At 49.2% G+C, this 23,533-nt stretch overlaps 1 protein-coding gene across 4 annotated transcripts in view; it reads right to left on the reverse strand.

The window, feature by feature from the left end:
• Positions 1-23,533, reverse strand: part of WDR25 (WD repeat domain 25) — a 137,884-nt gene that overhangs the window by 42,373 nt on the left and 71,978 nt on the right. For all 4 annotated transcript variants that reach the window (XM_082448264.1, XM_082448262.1, XM_082448263.1 and 1 more), the window contains exons 3-4: positions 16,645-16,792; positions 3,584-3,714 (exon numbers count right to left, since the gene is read on the reverse strand). In XM_082448264.1, coding sequence (XP_082304390.1) covers positions 3,584-3,714; positions 16,645-16,792 — 279 coding nt within the window. The remainder of the gene's footprint in view (positions 1-3,583; positions 3,715-16,644; positions 16,793-23,533) is intronic.

Genomic DNA, 23,533 nt, shown 5'->3' on the forward strand with positions numbered 1-23,533 from the left:
ACACGGCTCTGAGTACTGAGGACAAGGCATGGAGCAAATTAGCCAAGCATACTGCATCAGAGGAATGTACTAAAAATCTACAAGAATTCATTTCACTGTAAGGAAAACCCTTACAATGCTGTGTGAAAAGCAAAATACAAAACTGTATAAACATAAGACCAAGCAATGTTTTAAAAAACACACAGTGGAAAAGAACAATGAAATAAAAATATTTAAATGTTACTAATGTTTACCTTTGGCTGGCTCGACTACCCCTTCTCTCTGTTTCTATTTTCTAGTTTTTTCATATAATCACATATTACTTTTATAATAATAACAGTCCTTCCGTTGTTTTTAAAAGAGGAAACCTGTCTTGATTTTAAGCTAAGGTCTGTGTCCCTCCTGCAGTTTCCACGGCTGCCCCTGAAGGCAGTCAGAAAAAGACAAGCCGTTCTGCCCTAGGTGTTCCTACACTCACCAGGGAGGGCTGGAGAGTTCAGCACCTGGGACAGAGCCCCAGGCCCCACGGGAGCCCAGCAGGAGGGCAGAGAGCCACCCCAGGTGGCCGTCCACGCCTTTCCTCTCTGGCCCTCCTGCTGGGTCCATACAAGGCACTTGGGCCACATCTATCAGAGGAAACAGAACTGAAGCAGGAAAGAGACTGGACCCCTGAGTCTGGCTGATACAAATGGAAACAGTCCTTGTGACCCAGCAAGGGAGGACAGGCAGTCAGATTGTTGGTAAAAAGGAAGTAAAAACAAATATTGCACAGATCCCTTTACCCACATTACTAGCTGGGGAGAGACTGGCAAACATGCCAATACCAGTCACAGCAACATCTGCTCCTAATTGCTTCTCCCCCAGCATTCTCAGAACGCGTCAGCTGGTGTCTGCCCTAGGAGAAAATCCGATATTTTTAACAAAGTCTTAAATCAGATGGCGTCCTTGATGAGTAATTTCTTACGTGTTTGATCTTTGAGGCTAAAAACAGCATACCTCTAAGGGACGTGGCCGTCACCAGGGGCTGGTTGATCAGGTGGCCCCGCTTCAAACAGCATGACTAAGAGTTTCCAACTCCAGCAGCACTTTCCAATGTCTTCTTTCATTTATTGTGTATTTATATCCCATATACTAGTGTTCTAGTGCTTTTAAAAGTCCACACATCCACTTCTTTATGGGTAACTTTTCTCTCTTTTCCAAATATTCTTGTTTTAAAAAACAGTCTCTTGTAAAAGAAAAATGTGTGTTTTTTTAAAAAAAGAGTACATCTCTCTATGCTCTAATTCTCCCACTTGTGAAGTACTTTAGGCAAAATACCTATGGATAAAACATCCTGTTCTCTTTAAGGAAACTGTCTCTGGTTTTAGGTTCTCCTGCAAACACCAGCGGCCCCTTCCCACAGCCTGGGGGAAAGTGCCTTCCTGCCGTGGCCGGTCTGACGCACCAACTCGCCTTTCAAATCCGGCACTGGAGGTCTCGTCCCACCTCCTTCCATCCTGGCCACGCAGAACGGCCTCTGCTCAGTGAAGACCTGCTGGGGGGCTGCACCTGCCCAGGATGGGGCAGGAGGCGGCCCTGGAGGGGGATGCCTTTAGGTAGAGGCTTTGGCGCTGCAGATGCAGCAGGCTAGAGCCCTTCGGCGTGGGACCACTGACTCCCCTGAATCCCTAATGGAGGAGGACGCTCTCTGACGTTCCACACCCTCTTCTTTCAAGGTCAAGATCAAAGCAGGCATCATCACGAACTACCCTGTAGCATTCTAGTGGCTGTCTGCCTCCTTCAGACCAGGGCGGTGCTTCTCAGAGCTTGAAACAGCCATCCTGAAATCACTGAGCCCCCCAGAGGCAGGAGGCAGTCAGGCTCTTCCCCACTGCCCCTCCCTGAGTCCCTCTGCACCCCTCAACCCAGCCCCCCTGCTCACAAACCTCCCATGGCTCCCCGCTGCTGATCCAAACCCAGACTCACGGCATTAAAAACCTCTCTGCCCGGCCTGTCCCACTGCCTGGGGCCCACGCCTGGCCAAGTTGAGCAGGCCACTGGCCATATACACACCTTGTGTCCCCCAAGTCGAGCAGGTCACTGGCCCTGCACACACCTTGTATCCCCCATCCCGTGTGACTGCCCTCTGCCTCCAACCAGTCATTCAGTCACCCACGGTCTGCTGAGTGCCTACTATGTGCCAGGCACTGTCCTAGGAGCTAGAAGTCAGCAGCAAACAAAACAGACAAAAATCCCTGCCCTGGAAGAGCTTACATTCGAGGGGACGGAGACAAGGCAAATAGACAAGTAAAATCCATAGCGTGCCGGGTGATGATAAATGCTGTGGAGAGAAAAGAGGTGGCAGGGGGACTAGTGAATGCCAGGGGTGGCTGGCATGGCGGTCCGGGAAGGTGGCATTTGAGCAGAACCCTGTAGGAGGGAGGGAGCCTCTCCAGAGAAAACTGGGAGGAGAGCATTCCAGGCAGAAAGAGCAAAGTGCAAAGGCCCTGAGGCAGGACTGTGCTGGTGTGTTCTAGGAAAGGCAAGGAGGCGGGTGGGGCTGAGGCTGAGCGGAGATCATGAGGCCTGGTGGGCCGCCGTAGGGACACAGCTTTTCCTGTGAGTGAGACCTGAGCCTGGAGGGTTCTGACCAGAAGAGCAGCACATCTGACTTCCACTGTCACAGGCCACTCCGGCTACTGTGTTGAGAACAAACCGTAAGGGGTCGGCGGGGCGGGGAAGACAGATACCGGAGAGGAAGCTACTGCAATTATCCGAGCAAGAGACAAGGGCAGCTTAAACCCGAGTTACCACTGGATTTGCTGATGGTTTGGGTGTTGGGGGGATGACAGGGGGAGCGGAGAAAGGGATGATTCTGATGGTTTGGGCCTGAACAACCAGAAGGATGGAGTTGCCACTTCTTTTTTTTTTTTTGGCCACGCTGTGTGGCATGCAGGATCTTAGTTCCCTGACCAGGGATCGAACCCATGCCCCCTGCATTGGGAACGTGGAGTCTTAACCACTGGACCGCCAGGGAAGTCCTGGAGTTGCCGTTTCTTAAGTTAGGGAAGCAACAGGAGCGGCAGGCTGTGGTGAAGGACGGGAGTGGACATCGCTTCTCTATGGGACTGACAGTGACCAGCCTTTAAGCCCCAACGGGAACACGGTCTCCTCCGAGAAGCCTTCCTTACACTGAGCTGAGCTGAAAGCTCACCCACTCTGAATGCCGGCCCCTCCCTCCCCACCACCCCTCCTCTCACTCACACATACACACACACACACAGAGCACTTCTCCACCCCACTTATTTGTAGCCACATATTATTCCCTTGAGCAATCTGAGGCTGATTCATTTTATAACATCTGGAAGCATTTGCACACAGTAGGTACTCAACAAATATTTTTAGTAATATGCTGTATAGAATTGCACCTATGATGCTTTAATAATCTAACAACTCAAGGATGTTCTTTCAAAACATCTAAAAATTATGCTTCCCACTGATTAAATATTAAGTGGTAATTATTCCATCTCAAGGGTCCTATATATAGATGCTGACCCACCCCCAATCATTCAAAATGTCCAGGCAAGCTCTCCTGGAAAGGCCATGTGAGGAAGAGGGGTGTTACCTTGCTGGTCCTTATGTCCCAAGCTTTCATTTCAGAGCTGAAGCCGCCGCATACGAAAACGTTGTGGTCTCTTGGATGAAATTTCAAGGTAGTGATTCTAAAGTCACTTTGACCACTGAATAGCTGGGTTCCTACAACATGAAAAGAGAAGAGAGGGTTAGAAAATACCCAGATCACAAACTAAATACCTTAACACTAAGATGCCATCTGACGTGGAGCCACGGGAAAGCGCAGCCCACCTGGGCCTGAGGCGGCCAATGGAGACTTTCTGGAAACACAACAGCAGCGGCATTTGCCCTCACTCTCTGGCCACCCGGTCCTCAATTAGCTGAATCCCCCCACCCCCCAGGGATAAACAAGATGCCTGAATCCACCTTTTAGGTGCTCTGTAAACATTATGCACATCAACTCATTTCAAGCACATAATCGCCCTAAATCCAGTTTGCAGTTGAAAAAACCAAGGCTCAGGGAGACTGAATAACATTTCCAGAGCTACACAATTAATTTTGTTAGATTATTTACTGGGAGTCTAAAAACCAAAAGCAGGTTACTCCAAAACGATTCTTTTTAGGATCAGCATCTTACAATCACACCCTCATGATAACCCATCAATGGTTTGCCATAGAGCGTGGCGCGTGGCATCAGACTCTGGGCGATAAATGAGAGTGTGACGTCACAGTGGCTCAGGCCACAGGTTGGAGGGGGTGCGTGGACCACCTTTTCTATCTGCCATGAAACTGCTGTCAAGTGCTCCTGGATGTTGTGCAAACGTCTGCGTGCACACACATACCTCTGCTGTGGAAACTGTCTTCCTATCACTGAGCTCTCTTAGAGGTAAGCCATAAAAACGCCAGAAATGTCGATCATTTAGAACAGGTCAGACTCGGGGAACAGATCTTTTGTGCTGAGCCCAGGTCTCGAAAGCCAGCATGCCTTCCTCTACACGGTGCCACAGCCCAGGAGGGACAACCTTGAAACCCTTCCCCTGGACTGAGGCAGTGGGCAGTTAGGGACATAAGAAGCTGGATACCAATGCAACGCCAAGATCTCAAGCACCATCTCCTCTTACGGGAACCCAGGAAGTACACGTGGTCCTTCAATTCAGAGAGCGCTTCCGGAAGGCTGCCCTGCTCTGTGTTTAGGACCACACTTTAGTTAAGTGCTCCAGCAGCTCACCAGGTAAGGAAATGAAAGTCATCAATTGGTCCTCTTGAGAGTTACAGCAGAAGCCTTGGTAAGTCCAATTTGCCTAGATCCTTGGTCTCCAAACTTGTCTGACAGTACATCCCAGCCATGAGAAACCCTTAGGCCCATACCGCCAACACATGTATATTTATTTATAAGTTACACAGTGTGCTACTGTACCAATATATCATGAACATGAAAGCAATTACCAAAAAAAGAACATTTTGAAGGATGAGACAAGGATAAAATAAACAATATTTTTAAAATATATCTTAATATGCCATTTACTAAGAGTATCAACAAACCTCTTGGAAATTATTAAATCAAATGAGTTATAATAATTTTAGTAAGAGCAACAGGACTGAATATGCTTGCATTTTTTTTAAATGTAGGGACCTTTTTGTGACTCAGGGATTTGACAGTAGCCCGGTTACAGCTTGAGTTTACACACTGAAGTCTGTCAGAGCCCCAAAGCCTCCTTCCAGAGATGCAAGGACCCAGAATGGAAGACGTTTACCGCTAGCAACAGGGAAGACATCTTCCACTTCCATCTACCACTGATGCAAAGGATTTTGTGAACAACTTGCTAATAAAGCTCCATTTCCCCTAATGTCAAATAATGGCGCCTGCAACTGATCAGTGGGTATTACTGTATTCTCATATTTTTAACAACCTAATTCAAAATCCACTGAAATTTTCATTTACAGGATTTTAAAGCAGGATTAGAAAAACACTGTTCCCAGGTTAAGAGTGCTGACACTGAAGTTTTTAATAGGTGACACATTCACATCGTTTTTGGCAACAAAAATTACAGAATGATATAAACAATTAAAAACATCTGTTTTCAAAGTGTTCTCTCCATAGTACAGATTTCTTGGAAAGAGGCTACTCTCTTGTTCTTTGTTCAAGCATCACCTTTCCCTTGATGGATGATTAAGTGTGTTGATTTTTTTCTAATATCTTCTAAGGGCCTACAGTTGGCAGTCAGTTGCCATCAGAGAAAACTCTGGAAACACTTGGCTTTTTGTAAATGAAGACTCTATACCCCTTTAAGCTCAACAAACCCCTTAACTATTTTGCTGCAAAATGCAATGCACAAAGATTTCCACGGTCATGCTATGCCATCACAATGCTGTCACGAGCTGGCCAATTTGGGTCGTTCCACTGATTACGGTGAAGGGACCCTAACGAGCAGCTAGCTGAGAGAGCAGTTAAGGCAGATGTGGTTCTCTGCCTGGTGGAAGGTTGAAAAGCCATTTACAACTGGAATTATAAATAGCACTCTGTGGCAAGAGGGACAAAGCTTGATACCCGTTCTTGAATTACAGGAGTATTAAAGAAGGACTGACGTGAACAAAAGATAGGGAAGACGTGATTCACCAACAGGAAATGAGTTGTTCTAGGGGTAGTAAGATAACTTCTTAAATTATACTAATATTGCTGTCATAATACTGTTCTTCTAATAAGTAAAGAACTCTTCTATAAAAGCGTGAGGAACATGAGCAGACTTGTAGTATTCTGTGTGCTGTGTTCCTCTCATTAGGTCAAGAGACAAGCAACACTCTCGAGTAGACCAAAAAATTCACTTCCCGAGGAATTAGTCTAATTGGAAACCTGGTATTGCTTGTTCTTATTCTTCTTTTCCTTTCCTGAAACTTGTCTGGGACCCAAACTCTTCCTCGCCTTTTCTGCTACACTTTGGGGTCAGGAAGCAAGCGTGACATGCCCGGTTAGCAAGCCCCCCTCTTGGGGAGGATGGAGCAGGGGGCCACCCGCCCGTGCGGTACTGTGTGCCCTGGGGATGGGCTTCGCGCCTGCAGCGCTGGCTTCAGGAGCTTCGCTCCAGCCAAGGGGCTGGGGGAGCCACATGGGGGCCAAGGGCGAGGGACTATCATCACATCCCCGCGATGGGAAAGGAGCACAGATGTCGCTGCGACCCTCACACCGGCGCGAGAAGGCCCCTGTAGGCCAGAAGTCTTCTCTCCAGACAGATACAGCTGCGCCTAATGCCGACTTCTTGCTCATTTGGAACTCACTGCCAACCCTTAAGTCCAAAAGGAAAAACAAACTCTATATGCTTGGAAAAAAAATTCTCCCTGTTTCTTGGACCATAGCATATACCATATGCTTATTTCAGGAAAAGCAGTGAATTAGCCATGTTTTTTTTCAAAAAGTGCCGTGACAGAGGAAAAGTGAAAGTCGAGTTGCTAAAAGATAATGACTGAACTTTTTTGCTGAAAAAATGTATTTCTGACTACGTTATTCATCCTCAATCCCCTAAAGAGATTGAGAGAGAATCTATGTCTTTTAAGTACTAAAATTTTCCAGTTCGAAGACAAGCTGTAATTTATCTTTTTTCCTACTTTTACTTGTAATAACTAGGCCTTTACTGTACTTCTTTGTTAAAAGGGACCAAAACGAAGTTTTTCCATTTTTGAATAATAATTACAGATACCTATTGGGAAACACGAGGCAAGCAGGTCTGGGGCAAGACTGTGGCTCAGAAATCAGGACCCCAGCCATTGGCACCCAGCAACCTGTTCAAAGCGGGAGGTGATACGGCAGAGGGGTGGAGAGTCACACACACCCGGGTCCCACCCCAGCTCTGTCACCTCCAGTGGAGCGACCTCGGGCAGGGCCCTTCACTGCTGTATCACACGCCCTCATAAACACACGTCTGTCGGGAGGGCTGTAAGGAAAGCATTCTAGAGGGCCTGGCAGACAGCGAACAACGAAGGGGAGAACTCTTACAGTTTGAAAAAAGCTAAACCTCAAATTATTGAATTAGTTAAACTGAAAGCTAAAACCAAGGGATATGAGTTTTTAACAGCAGGGAACTTGAGAGATTATTGACGTTGAGTTTTTGTTCTGAGGCTATGAGAATACAATGCCCTGGGCTGGCCTTTACGTTTAGTTAAAGAGATACAGACAAAGGCTGGTAAATATTTACCAGAAACTGTCTTGAAGGTGATAGCCATACTGGAGGTGAAGGTCCTTTGCTGTCAGATGTGTTCCTACTCTGCAACTTCTCGTAAATGGAGTAGCTTTTTTTGTTTTGTTTGGTTTTTTTTTTTAATTTTCTTTATTTATTTTCTTTTTTTTAGAAATTCACGTTCTTTTATTTATTTATTTATTTATTTATGACTGTGTTGAGTCTTCGTTTCTGTGCGAGGGCTTTCTCTAGTTGCGGCAAGTGGGGACCACTCTTCATCGCGGTGCGCGGGCCTCTCACCATCGCGGCCTCTCTTGTTGCGGAGCACAGGCTCCAGACGCGCAGGCTCAGTAATTGTGGCTCACGGGCCCAGTTGCTCCATGGCATGTGGGATCTTCCCAGACCAGGGCTCAAACCCGTGTCCCCTGCATTGGCAGGCAGATTCTCAACCACTGCGCCACCGGGGAAGCCCTATTTTCTTTATTTTTTTTTTATTTTTATTTTTGGCTGCGTTGGGTGTTCGTTCCTGCACGTGGGCTTTCTCTAGTTGCGGCGAGTGGGGGCTACTCTTCCTTGCCGTGCGCGGGCTTCTCATTGCGGTGGCTTCTCTTGTTGCGGAGCACGGGCTCTAGGCGTGCAGGCTTCAGTAGTTGTGGCTCGCAGGCTCTAGAGCGCAGGCTCAGTAGTTGTGGCACACAGGCTTAGTTGCTCCGCGGCATGTGGGATCTTCCCGGACCAGGGCTCGAACCCGTGTCCCCTGCATTGGCAGGAGGATTCTTAACCACTGCGCCACCTGGGAAGCCGGCAGTAGCTTGTTTATAGCATCCCCTCCTGGGCAATGCTACTTTGAGCACAATGGTTAGTTGTATATAACCTTTAACCGTGAGACTTACCTGACTTGTTTACATGTTTGTTATGGAAAATTCCATTTATTCAATGCATGCTGCTTATGAGAAACCGAGTTTGAAAATATTTAGTCCACTAACACTGACTTTATTGATCTTGTTCTAATGAACTCAACCAGTATAAAAGAACTGTTCAGACTCTCTTGGAGTTAGGAAAAATCACTTCTTTTCCTCCTTGAATCCATAATGATACAAATAAACTATAAATCGCCATTAAAGCAGAAACATGTTTAGGACAGAATGCAGAAACTCAGCTGGTTCTCTTGACACTACTAGTGCTGCCAATGCACCGTCACCAGTTTTGCTACGACAAGGCAGCTGGTAAGGCTGGCCGGGCTCCTCCTTGCGGGGGGGGGCCCCCCCTCTTTCTCAGGTGGAGACACCGAGCTTCCCAAGGTGGCCACCTGCGTGGCCAGGCAACACTGCCTGTCAACCCTAACGCCTGCCCTGTGGGACCCTATCGTCACGAGGGCTCCAGGGCCCTGAGGGGCCTCCTCTGCCCCTCAGCACGTCTGGTCCCCGGCCCAGTTCCTGGCCCGTAAGAAGCACTTGACACAGGTCAGGTGAAACCCAAGTACGGGGCCCCGAGAAAGAGCAGGGAAGCTCATGCCCTCCTCTCCAGAGAGATGGCGCCTATCGCCCCCAGGCCTGCCTGGGGCTTGCACGTGTCATGCCACAACCCTGCGTGGGAGGCGTAATTACCCCATTTCTCAGCGTTGGGGGGATGGGGGATGGAAGCCCAGAGAGGTGAGGCCTCGTCCGGGGCCGTGCGAGTCGGCCACCCTGGGACAGAGGCTGGACCCATGTGACCCCGGAGCCCGCCCGCGAGCGATCCGTGACCTTTCCTTCTGCTCAGCTCTGCGTGCACATCACAGGCTCGGGAGCCGGTAGGGGAGATGCTGACGGGGGACTGGCTGCCGCTGTCGGCTGGTGGTGATTGAGCTCGTGTTCCCAGGCAGGCGGCGTATGACTCATTCCGCGAAAATCAATATCGTTACACTCATCCTCTGGGAAGTATTCAGCCAGCTGTAAATTTAACCCTCCTGACTCAAAGTTAACGAAAAAAGGAGCTTACTAAGTTTCAAATCAAACTCTGTGAATCAGGAACAAGGGCCATCTTGGCACGCCGGGCAGAGTCCCGGGGAGGGTCCAGGCCGGAGTCAGATGGGCCCGTGTCTGCACGCTCCCTGTAGATAAGCTAGCAGCCCCAGGATCAGCCGGCAAGCCTCTCAGATCCGTGGGCTCCTAATACGTGAAATCAGGATAATAAATCTTACCTTCAGGGCTTGTTGTGAGAATTAGAAATAATGCATGTAAGACAGCAAGCCCCAGACAAATGACAGGCCCGACAGACAGTAGCTGCAGCAGCAGTAGTGGTCACAGAAGAAACAGCAGTAGCTGTTGTAGAAATTTCTTTCATATCAAGTTTGGCCACTGCACTTAATTAACTGGACAAGACTGAATTTTCCAAAATTTTAAAAAAAAAAAAAAGTTCTCCACTTGCAAACAGGTCCCAAAGGTACAACTTAAGTTGGTTTTCTGGGACTCGGAGGTCACCACCAGGACAAGGAACAAGCCGTGACTGTGTTTAGGCTCCGGGGTCAGTCAACAGAGGTCGTCCTACCTACAAAGGGAGCCAAACCGCAGTGCAATCGCAATTAAACACACACAGAGATAAAAGCATCACCGCTGTGCAATAATGGTAATGAATGAAATAGTGCCGTTGATTAAAAACCACCTTTGATTTATCCAGAGGGCTGGCACGAGCTTAACTAGAGGCAGATGACAAGTCAGACGTTTGGGGAGGCGTGGAAGGACCTCGAAGGCAGGTTCTAAAGTGTGAGATACGGGGCTGGCAGGGGCTTTACTCAAGCTTGGTAACATCTGATTTAATATCCACAACTAGGTCAGCTTCTTACCCCAAAGCTGTATGCAAAGAGGGAAATCGAGGTTGGGACTGGAGGGAAATACTCCTCGGAGCGGAGAAGAGCGTGGGTGGGAATGGGGACTGGTGCCCGGGATCAAGAGGGCACAGCCCTGAGAACAGACTCGTTTAAAGGAGGGCTGGGAAAGGGATGCCGGTGAAGGAGCGAGCTTAGGAGAAAGTGGGACTCCTTCGTGTAGAGGAGTCTGGAGGGTCCCGCCTGTACCTGTGGGACGGAGGACAGGAGAGCAAGAGGGGCAAGAGGGCACCGGCGTCAGCTCAGGCCTCACTGGGCACAGAGCTCTGCACAGCCTCCGTGTCTGGATCTAGTAGTAAAACCCCGAGGACCAAAGGAGCAGTGACACGAGACGTGCCCACACCCTCGGGAGCGCCAAATCCATGCCCACTGGCAGGAGACCATCCTGCTGTCCGCGGGCGCATGAAGGACACCTGACCGGGTTCCTCTGAGATGTTCCAGCAAACACTCATGGTGCTCGAAAGCCTAAAGGCTGGAGAAGCCCAGGCCCCTCTCACCAGCGCCTCCCAGGAGACCCGGGGGCGGGGGGCGGCACCGCTCTGAAGGCTTTAGCCCAACAAGGAGCCCCCCTGCAGCCGCTTCTCCAAAGCCGAGTGAGTCCCTGACACTCTTCTCCGGGCTTTTAATATGGACGCTTCTCACCCTTCCTCTGACAAGTGTTTTAAAATCGTCAGGGCAAACGTTTCTCCTGCTGGAACGGCGGCTGTCGATAGCCGGAGAAGCACCCTTCAGCCGGTCACTTCATCAGAGGGATCAGTCAAGATCAGTCTGGGGCGCTTTCTTCCCAGAGGCCCCGAGTTATCCTCGGCAGGTGGTGAGCCGGCTGCCTGGGTGAGAGCCAAGCGGGCTCCCCCGGAGTCGGCTTAAGCAAACTGTTTGGTCACAGCCCAGAAACACACGTGGTTGAGGGCACCCACTCTTGTCCTTCAACAGCCAAAGCCTCTGCCAGTCACATGGGCCGGAGCTGAACCCCAGCTCTGTCACTGCAAGTCACCCAACGCCCCAAGCCTCAGTTTCTGAGCCCATGAAATGGGGATAAAAACACTTCCCTCACAGGTTAGCATGAAGACTAAATATGTAATAAGCAGAGGGCCTAACATCCACTTATTCATTTTGGCTTGATACAGGCCAGGCAGGGTGCCAGGAACCAGGGCTACACGGCCCACAGCCTGGCCCACAGTAAGCACCCAGCCGATTTGTCATTGCCCTCTCCCTTGGAGCATTCCTGTGACGGAGGCCCCAGTCGTGATGCAAAACCAAGGGAGACACCACAAGGCACTTCTTGGGAAAGAAAAGTAATGACCACTTACGGGTCCAGTCCCCGTCGGCCACTCATGCCCATGCACCATGACCCCCACGGAAAGACACAGGGACCCCAGAGCAGGAGGAGCCAGGCAGGGGCTGGGGGCAGCAAGGACGCGGGAAGCGGGGTCTGAGTGAAGAGGACACCCACTCAAATAAAAGGCACGTGCGACCCATCACGAGGAGGAAGCTGCTACCCCACTCAGGCCATTTTGTCACGGAGCAGCGAAAGATGGAGGAGAGGCTGGGAGACCCTGCAAGGCGGGCTTCCTGCCCGTCTGCCCCCAGACCCACACGTGCGGTCAAGAGCCACCTAGTAAGCTGGCTCGGGGGGATCTTCGGGGGCTTTTGGAACTGAGCCACCAAAGCTGCCCCCTTTGGGGAAATGGTCCAGCCGCTGGGGCTCTCTGGATGCTCAGAGGAACAAGGCCATGATTTCCTACCTTCTGAAGGGCGTTGTGGGGCAGGGACGGGGAAGGGAAGGGCAGCCTTTGCTGAGCGCTCGCCGTGCGGCAGGCACTCTGGATACGTTATCTCAGCTGTTCCCCTCCACGACCCCAGCCGCTGGGCATTGCTGCCCGTCTCACAGATGCGGAATCAGAAGTAAAGGAAGCTTCCCCAGGGACGCCCGGCTTGGGTAGGTGGAAGAGCCGTGTCTGCACCCCATCCGAGCTCCTCCTACCATGCTGGGCCGCCTCCAGCATCCGGGAGCTGGGACCGGGTGGCACGGCCTGGATGCCCCGGATGGGCTGGACACACGTCGGGAGAGCTGACTGGGCAGAGGAAGGAGGACAGGGTGCCCTGCCCATGCAGGGCCCTGGGGGCTCCAGGGAAAGGACCATCTCCTGTGCAGCCAACAAATGCAAAGTTCGAGGCCCCACTTGCCTCCGAGGCCTTAACAGCCAGGCTGGGGGCGATGGTCTAAGGGGTGGAATCTGCAAGAACCAGTACCACTTAGAACTGAACGAACCATTGTAAAGCAATTATACTCCAATAAAGATGTTAAAAAAAAAAAAGAACTGAACGAGCTCAAGCTCGTCGGGGGCTTTTGAGGAGACTGGCTGATTTGGTTTGCCGGACAGCTGACTCATAAAGCAGGTGACACTCGGGCCCTGGTGGAGTTGAAGACCAGCGCTCCCCGAGGCCGCCTCAGCCTAATGCACCCGACACGTTTTGTTAGGAAGATTACAGACTGAAATGATAGCACCAAAAATAATTAATCTGTGAGCAGATTTTATTTAAGTGTTGATTCATGGTTGTTCTATAAGCCAACAGCCCGTCAGAACTATAAATTAACGAGATAAAATGTTACTGGCCCTCCATATTTCAGGCCGGGTATTGACGTTTTAGAATCCACAGATTTTTAACTGTATTGACTGAGGACACCAGGATAAATGGCCTTGGCGCCAAATACCCATTAACGACAATGGGCATGGAGTGACTAATTCCCAGAGCGCTGCGGTGAGAATGCCCTGCGTTGCTTTCTCCTGGCAGGGAGTTCTAATTAGATTGAAATGAAAAAGCCAAATCACCAAGGGCGGAAGGAGGCAGAGCAAGTGAAAAGGAAGATCAGACTCAGGGACGAGAAAGGACAGGAGAAGTCAAACGAGGCCAAGAGCCACGGAGGCTGTACACAGAGAGCCCCCCGCACACCCTGGGCCAGGCGGGGTGCCGGAATGAGGCATGGGCGTGCATGCAGGCCCCACCCCGGCGGCCCCTGATGAACCCACCCCCGCCTGGCAAGGGCCTCCTCAGCTCTGCCTCATCCGCACGCACGCTGAGCAGCTGCTCCGAGCCGGGCCTGGCCGGGTGACAGAGACATGAAGACCACCTGGGTGGGCCCCATCCTCAAGGAGCTCCCACACTAGCCGTGGGGACGGACACAGAACCCAACAACCCCCCCGCCCAGGAGCTGCAGGGCTTCCCCAAGGGCAAGGCCAGACCCCTGGACCCCACCCCCCAAGCAACAAAGGACATCCAGCACGCTGACCACGGTAGCCCCAGCCCAGACCCTGTACAAGTAGCTGCTGAATGAAAGTGGGCCTTCAATAGGCAAACCATGTGGTGAGCCCATTCCCAGCAGAGGGGCGGAGGGGAAAAGTGCCCCCTCACCTCCCCGGGGGGACGGCAAAGCCCTGAGGGCAGGGCCATGCTTTCCCCGTCCCACCCAACACACCACAGCTGGAGGAGCAGCTGGGCCCGGGCCAGACACTGTTCCCTCCAGCGAGTTCTACCACCAGCTGGGCAGGGCTGCCACATCCCCTCCTGCAGCTCCCCACCCAGCCTCAGGTCACACCCAACCCGCTAGAGCCACCAGGGAGACCTGCCCAGGGTGCACTGGAGCCATGATTCTCTCCTGCTCCAAACTCAGCAATGGCCCCCTACTGCCACCTGCTGTGGCAGTGCCTAACTGGCCAGGTGAGAGGACTCTCTGTGAACGTCTGAAAATGTCAGAGCCCCCCCCACCACTCACACACACACACACACACACACACAATGGCAATGTCTGCTTAACATCTGTTGACTGAGAAGATAGATCCTGACAAAGGGCCGCTAGGAATCCATTAATGTTATCAAATGGACTTGTATTTGATTAACACGGCAGCATCACCAGCATGTGAGAAGCATCCCTTCTCCACTCTTGGGCAGGCAGCGCAGGTACCCATGGGTGCTCAGTGACACTGGACTGGGGAGCGGCATCTGGGGAATGCGCACCCCACAGGCCAGGAAGCGCATGGAGCCCGAGCTCCCATTCCCGCACCCCCAGACTCACCTCCCCCAGCTCCCTGCACCCCACACTTCCACACACACCACGTGGTTCATGTTCCTGAACTCCGTCCTCATTCCATCTGCTGAGAACCCACTTCCCTCCCTCTCCCCAGCTCCCCCCATCCTGATTCTCTGTCCCCCAGTTCCTGCCTCAGCTTGGGTCCCACTTCCTCCAGGAAGCCTTCCTTGATCTCCCAGGCTAGATGTCCCTGCGGTTCCTATATCTCTCTCCATCACTGTACCCTGGGACTCTCTGCAATTCTGTCTCCCCCAGCGGATGTGAGCTTCTCCAGGGTGGATCCTGGGACTTATTCACCTCTGTGTCTCCAGTACCGAGCACGGCTCATTGGACACACAGGTAACAAAGTATAACGGTCAGGCAGCCGGCTTCGGAGCCTGGCAGACCTGTGTGCATCCTGCCTCAGCCGCTTCCTGGTTGTGCCCCGGGCCTGTGTGTGACGAGGGGATGCCGGTGGTGCCAGTCTCAAGGGGTGAATGGGGCCTCACCCCATATGTTAAGCTGCAGAGGAAGGCCTTGCACACAGTAGATGCTCAGTGACAGTACCTGCTGCTGTCATCAACGACCCAACTGTCACCGTCACCCAGTGGCACCAAACCCCCGAGCCTCGGCTCCCTCTCGGAGGGGCTCATAGGAAGATCACGGTCTTTGTTGCAAAAAAGAACACCGTACACTCAGCACTGTGGAAGGGGCACGGGGTTTGCAGCTGCACGGACGTGGCTCCAAATCCCCGCCTGCCTTGCACCACTGGGAGGCCCTGGGCCAGTCACTCGCCCCTTGGAGCCTCAGTCTCATCACCTGTGAAATGGGGAAAACAATGGCTGGCAGGATTGAAATGTGCACAAAGCCTGTGGCACAGTACCAGCCGCCGACACAGCCAACAGCCTGGCCAACACCCCTACGGACAGCACACGGGGCCCAGTCAAAGGAGCTGCACGGCCTCAACAGGGCCGTCCCCCGGTGACCCAGCAAGAGAGGAGGACACTCCGGGTGAGGAACAAACCCGCTGCATCCAAGCTGCGGGGCGGAGCTGGGCGGCTGGACCCCGGAGTGATCATCCCCTGTTTGTCAGGCTCTGGGAGAGGCGCGGACCCCAGCGCCACCACAGCTGGGCCAGGCAGGCAGGGGCTGCCTGAGGGCTCGAGGGACGCCCCGGGCAGTGGTGCGAACCCAGGCCTCCCCTCCTGGTGCTGGCAGTGACGCCCAGCAGAAAAGTGACCCAGGAGGAACCCAGGGAGGAAAAGGCAACGTGGGCGCTGAGGGCAGCCGGCCTGGGGGTCAGGGGCAAGGTTGGAACCCAGGTCTGCGCTCGCTGGCTCTGTCCTCGCCCGAAGCACAGACAGGCCCCCGCTCCGGGGCTGTGGCCGGATTCATGCTCAACGTGCCGGCTGCATCGGAACGCTGGGGAATGGAAAGTTCCTTCCGCTGACTCCTCTCTCCTTCTCGCCCTGCTTGTCAAGAGCCCCCTTAGGATTTAGCCAGCACGAATCCATCTCACCCAAATGCCTTTTCAGTGTGGGCATGAAAGCAGAACTCGTTTGCAGGCTTTCCTTATGAGCTGGAATCATTCCTGACAGCCTTTCAGCGATAATGAATTGACAGGAATTCTAAACTGATTCCAACCAAAGGACACTGTGATAAAGCTAAATCTATTTCAGTACAAATTGCATGTCAGAAGTTGATTAAAAAGCCACCTCTTTATCCAGCTCCACAGCTTGGGGCTGGGACAACCTTGGGGCTCTGTCCTCTGGGCAGGTTGGCAGAGGTCCACTGTGAACCCTACGGGACAGTCTCGGTTTCAGGCAAACAGCCTGGAAACACACTTGCCGAGCGTGAGTCTACCCTCATCCCGTCTGCCCCTGCCCTGAAACTGTTTGCAGCTTGTGGCTGCAGAATCCCCCTCCCAGAAGCCTCCCCAGTGAGAAAGCTGACTCGGCTGCCAGCTCAGAGGAGGGGGCACCTCCGAGTAATGAAACAGAGAAACACACCTGTTTCGAGGTCTGTTAGGTGCAGGGCGAAGTCGAAGCCACCACTGAGGATGCGCTGGCCACAGGGGGACCACCGGGCGGCCCGCACCGCCTCGCTGTGCAGGCAGTAGGTCTGCAAGCAGCTTCCCGAGTCCACGGCGTTCCACACCTACGAGGCAAACACAGCACCAGATGTCATGAGCGGGGGGCCTGATCTTGGGGGCTCAGCTCAGCCCCTGTGCACGGGGAAAAGGCTCTCACAGCGGAACTAGACTCCCAATATTTTACCATCAAAACAATATCTAAATGTTAAACTTCTCTTTGTGGAAATGTAATAAGGCCTTGGGACTCGCAAGTCGAGGGGGAGACTTTCACAAAATTTTTTTCTGGGGGTTAAGGGAGCTCACAAGGAAACAGCATGTCCTGTGTTCTGCCTCTCACCTGCCCAGCCGTTCACACCTGCTCACCACCAGAAAGTTCCAGCCCAGCCTCGCCTGCACCTCTGACATGCGTCCTCCGAGACAGGACGTTCTGAGACCCGTAGTGATGAGGCACCAGGCCAGGCAACCTGCACGGGTCCTGCTTTAAGACTAAGATCCAAAATAAGAGTCTGCCACACCTGTGCTTGCAGCCAGGCAAAGAGCAGATCTCTGCCCGAGGGGCAAGTTGTCCTTTTTTTCTGGGAGAGAAAGTACTGCCTCTCACTCCCCCCTGCTTTCCCTGGGGAGCGAGGCTTGTGGCAGAAAGCCCTATGTACACTTAATGACCTCTGAAATGTGTTTTTAAGCCCTCAAGTATAGAACTGTACATTCCAAGGGCCAGGACCACTGGTGCATGAAAGAGCTGTGCTCGGCTTCCCACCAGCTCTCCCAGGAAACTCCCCCGACCACCACACGCCCCAGGGCAAGGCCGGCAAGCGAGGAGCCCAACCAGGCTGGCCCAGGGCCTGGCACGCGGAGGTGTTCAGCAGTGCTAGTGTCCTCCCCTGGTGTCCCTGCAGGAAGAAAGGGACGCTCTCACCTACCATCCAAGGTGGGTCAGAGGACTGAACACAAGAAGCAGGAAGGCAGCTACAGGGCCTCCTGTGTGATGCTGCTGCTTGCCAGCCTTGGCCTCTTCAGGCCTCAGTCTCCTCCTCCATATAATGGGGATAAGAAGAGCCCCGTCCCAAGGGCAGCGGTGAGGAATGAGTGAGGGCTGGGCACACCGCACCGTGGCCGGCGCACAGCAGGAGCCGCGGCGCCGGAGGCTGTGCTTCTTGAGGCACGCAGTGCACGCGGTTCTTAACAGCAGGATTCCCTGACCCTCTCTTATTTCCTTAATAAGAGTAAACCCAAAGCGTGCCCACGCAGATCCACAAACTGGATGTGAGAGATAACCTCCCCTTTCAAAATGAGAACATTCACCCTGCCACATCCTGAAGGTTCTCAAAATGCATAGGACCAGAGTTCTGAAAGCGTATTTCCCAGGCATATGGAAATGTCTAAGATTAAGAAAACAAGAGTTCAAGAGTAGCCTTGAAAGAATGGTAAGAGAGCTCAGTTCCTTTCTTCCTTATTAGGGGTCAACAGCTGGGGTTTCAGACTGAAAAGCAAAAAATAGCAACGTTTACATTTAGAAATATGAACAGAAATAACAGAGGAAACAGCTAGAAGACTTCAAAGTGAAGTGGGAATTCATGGCAGAAAGGCAGAGCACAGGGAACTGCTGTTTTTTCAAAACTATGTACAAGTATGACTTTAAAGGAAAAAATAAAGTAAAATTAATGAACTAGATCTACAGGGTTAACTTGGCTAAACAGTGAAAAGATAACACTGAATACATAAGACAAGCTGCATATATGCAGTATGATGCCATCTAAGTTTTAAAAACGCATGGAACACCACCTCACACCCAGTAGAATGGCTTCTATCAAAAAAAAAAAAGAAGAAGAAGACATGTGTTGGCGAGGAGGTGGAGAAATCAGAACATTTGTACATTGTTAGTGGGAAGGCAAAATGGTCCAGCCACTAGAGAAAACAGCACAGCAGAACCTCAAAACATTAAACGTAGCCTTACAGTATGATCCAGCAATTCCACTTGTGTGTATATGCTCAAAAAATTAAAACCAGGATCTCAAAGAGATATTTGTATCCCAATGTTCACAGCTGCATTAGTCACAACAGCGAAAATGTGGAAGCAACCCAAGTGTCCACTGATGGATAGATGGATAAACAAAATGTGATACATATATACATATATATATATATATATATATATATATACAATGGAATATTACTGTCTTAAGAAGAAATGAAATTCTGACACAACCCACCACATGGATAAACCTTGAAGACAACACGCTAAGTGAAATAAGCCAGTCACAAAAAGACAGAAAGTATAATTCCACATATGTGGTTTCCCTAGAGTAGTCAAAATCATAGACGTAGAAAGTAGAACGGTGGTTACCAGGGGCTGCGGGGAGGGGGAAATGGAGACTTTTTAACGGGGACAGAGTTTCAGTTTTGCAAGATGAAGAGTTCTGCAGATGGATGGTGATGACGGCTGCACAACAATGTGAATGTACTTAATGCCGCTGAACCTATACTTAAAAATGGCTACGCTGGGAAATCTTATGTGTATTTCACCGCAATTTTAAAAACACACGTGAAGCAAAACTCTATCATGTTTCTTTGTGTACTTGTAGTCAGACTATAAAAAATATGTTTGGAGAGGGTAGAGGGAGAGGGGCAGGGTTGGGGGATGGGAGCTGTGAACACTACACTGTATTTCCCCTAAAGAGAGGCAAAGAGAGCGTGAGAAAATGAATGTGCTCTAAAGCAAATATGCCCAAGTGTCCCCATCTATTAAACTCATTCATTTAATCATTCATTCAACAAACATTTCCTGGGTACCTGCTATCAGCCAGGTGTTGGGGAAGGGGGAGAAGGAGGTGGTGGAGGAGGAGGAGGGGGTAGATCATAACCCCAATCAAAGACAGAAGAAAAAAGAGACCTTAAGCCCTGTGGCACCAAGGCCAAAAGCAGCAACCAGAGAGGTCTGAATTCTTGGCCACGGCCTCCTAAATCAGCCGTGGAAACGTGTTTGAGGAAATCCATCAATCCGTAAATTATCCAATAACTCCCCTCTGAAATGAAAAATGCGTACTTGGCTCTCCCGGTTGATATATACACAACGATAGCATCAGAATCAATGCACCCCAGTCAGCCACTTCTCAAAGTACCCAGGGTGAGGGAGAGAAGAATCTTTGCTAATCGCTCTCCCTAATTGAATTTAATGTTTGCTGTCAGGTTTTAAAGATTAATTCCCAAACACCGCGCAGCCTGGAGTGTGTACCTTTTTTCAATTAAGTAATTAGAGAGCCCAATCTGCCTTCATGGAATTAAGGAGTTAAGTCTTCTGTCACATGTGCTAAGATGACTTGATGTATTAACTGGAGACATTCTACGTGTCGAACAAAAGTCAGATTTAGAAAGAACATGACAAGTGAAATGTGGTGCAGGTGCACGTTCACTGCAGTTTCCGTGTTCTGGTTACTGAGACATGGCCCCACCAGGAGTTCCTAACAGTCTCTCAAGACCTATAGCTTTAGCCACTGGTCACCTTCTCTCTGCCTACCTGCCTGACTTTTGTTTTTTATTGGGTTGGCCAAAAGGTTTGTTCAGTTTTTTCCATAAGATGGCTGTAGTAGCATTTAGTTGTTTTTAACTTCATTCAAAACGATTTTGTTAGATTGTATGTGACAGCTGTCATATCAGCATGCATTTAAAAAAAAGACTTATCGACACATGCACCCCAATGTTCACTGCAGCACTATTTACAATAGCCAGGTCATGGAAGCAACCTAAATGCCCACTGACAGACGAATGGATAAAGAAGATGTGGTACAATGAAATATTATTCAGCCATAAAAAGGAATGAAATTGGGTCATTTGTAGAGACGTGGATGGACCTAGAGACTGTCATACAGAGTGAAGTAAGTCAGAAAGAGAAAAACAAATATTGTATATTAACACATATATGTGGAATCTAGAAAAACGGTACAGATGAACCGGTTTGCAAGACAGAAACAGAGACACAGACATAGAGAACAAACGTATGGACACCAAGGCGGGAAAGGGGGGTGAACTGGGAGAATGGGATTGACATATATACACTAATATGTATAAAATAAATAACTGATGAGAACCTGCTGTATAGCACAGGGAACTCTACTTCACTTCGCTGTACAGTAGAAACTAACACAACATTGTAAAACAGCTATACCCCAATAAAAATAAATAAATAAATAAAGACATCAAAATTGGTGAATTTTTGTGTTGCCATTTTAATGTTGAAGATGGAAGAAAGAAAGCAACATTTTCGGCATACTATGCTTTATTGTTTTAAGAAAGGTAAAAATGCAACTGAAACACCAAAAAAGATTTGTGCGGTGTATGGAGCTGATGCTCTGACTGACTGAACAAGTCAAAAGTGGTTTGCGAAGTTTCATGCTGGAGATTTCTCGCTGGACGCTGCTCCGTGGTCAGGTAGACCAGGTGAAGTTGATAGCGATCAAATCGCGACATTAATTGAGAACCACTCAGGAGACAGCTGACATGCTCAAAATATCCAACTCATGCGTTGAAAATCATTTGCAACAGCTTGGTTATGTTCATCGCTTTGATGTTTGGGTTCCACATAAGTTAAGTGAAAAAAACCTTCTTGACCGTATTTCCGCATGTGATTCTCTACTTAAACATAACGAAAATGTTCCGTTTTAAAACAAATTGTGATGGGCGATGAAAAGTGGATACTGTACAATGATGTGGAACAGAAGAGATCGTGGGGCAAGTGAAATGAGCCACCACTAACCACACCAAAGGCCAGTCTTCATCCAAAGAAGGTGATGTTGTGTATATGGTGGGGTCAGAAGGGAGCCCTCTATTATGAGCTCCTTCCAGAAAACCAAACGATTAATTCCAACAAGTACTGCTCTTAGATCACCTGAAAGCAGCACTTGACGCAAAGCGTCCAGAATTAGTCAACAGAAAACGCATTATCTTCCATCAGGATAACGCAAGACCACATGTTTTTTGATGACCAGGCAAAAACTGTTACAGCTTGGCTGGGAAGTTCTGATTCATCCGCCATACTCACCAGATATTGCACCTTCGGATTTCCATTTATTTCAGTCTTTACAAAATTCTCTTAAGGGAAAAAATTTCAATTCCCTAGAAGACTGTAAAGGCACCTGGAACAGTTCTTTGCTCAAAAAGATAAAAAGTTTTGGGAAGATGGAATTATGAAGTTGCCTGAAAAATGGCAGAAGGTAGTGGAACAAGAGGGTGAATATGTTGCTCAATAAAGTTCTTGGTGAAAATGAAAAATGTGTCTTTTATTTTTCCTTAAAAACCGAAGGCACTTTTTGGCCAACCCAATATTATAAAACAAATACAATCTCTGTAAAAAATACTCAAATTATACAAAAGTGCATAAAGTAAAACCCCATAGGAATCAACAACAGGATTGTTGTTTCTCTGATTACATTGTAAATAAGTGTTCTGCAAAAAATTTTTCAAAACAAAACAAAAGAACCAGAGAAACACAAAGAAGAAAATAAGAGGCAGCTATCATCCCACTACCTGGAGATAATAGCTGTCAGACTTCTGGGTGAATCTTTGCCTCCCGTTTGGCCCTGTCCTGCCAGCTCCTGCCTCACGGACCCTCCTAGTTCAGTCCCAGCTCCTGGACTCCTGTTTATCCTCAACAGTCTCTGCTGTCCCAGGATATCATTCTAGAGACTGCTGTCAGGCTCGCACAGCTTAGCACAAGCCTGTGCAGCCAGTGCCCAAGCCTTCACCAGGCCATTTACCTGCAAAAGCTTTGGGAATCCTTCAGGGTGTGTGTGTATTCAAGGGCTGGAATTGCGTTGAATCCACAGACCAATTTGGGGAGATGTCCTAACAATACTGAGTCTTCTGATGCATGAACAGGATATAGCTCTCTTTTTATCAATATTTAGGTCTTTAATTTCTCTAAGCAATGGTTTATAGTTTTTTGATGAAAAAATCTTGCACACCTTTTGTCAAATGTATCCCTAATTTTTTCATGTTGTGATGATATTGTAAATAGTATTTAAAATTTTTAAATTTCAGGTTCTTTTCTAATGTAGAAATACAATTAATTTTCTATATTGACCTTGAATTCTGCAAACTTGCTAAACTATTAGTTCTAGAAGGGTTTTTTTTGTAGATTCAGAAGAGTTTTCTACATAGACAATCACATATGTGAACAAAAACAATTTCACTTCCTCCTTTCCAATCCAGATACCTTTTATTTCTTTTTCTTGCCTTATTGCACAGGCTATAATCCCCAGAACAATGCTGAATAGACACGGTGTGAGTGAACACCCCTGCCTTGCTCCTGACCTCATGGGGAAAGCAGTCAGTCTTTTACACAGTTAAGTAAGATGCTAGAGGTTATGTTTTCATAAATGCTCCTTAACAGTTTGAGAAAATTATCTTCTATTTCCAGTTTGCTGAAAGTTTTTATCAGGAATGAAAGCTGGATATTGTCAAAAGCTCTTTCTATATCTCTTGAGATGATCATCGTATGGTTCTTCTTTTATAGTTCATCAATAGGCTGTATTATATTAATTGATTTTCAAATATTAAGCTAAACTTGAATTCCTGGGACAGATCCTACTTAGTCATGACATATAAGTAAATAAATAGATAGATAGATAAATAAATAAATAAATGTTGGGTTGATTTGCTAAATCTTATTTCTTCTCTTGGTTTGGTACCACAGTAATGGTGGCCTCACAGAACAAGTTGGGAAGTGCTTCCTCCTCTTTGATTTTCTGGAAGAGTTTGAAAAGAATTGTGTATTAATTTTCTAGGGCTGCCATAACAAAATACCACAAACT

Source organism: Balaenoptera physalus (assembly GCF_965194825.1).
Source record: "Balaenoptera physalus genome assembly, chromosome: 2".
Classification (NCBI taxonomy): Eukaryota; Metazoa; Chordata; class Mammalia; order Artiodactyla; family Balaenopteridae; genus Balaenoptera; species Balaenoptera physalus.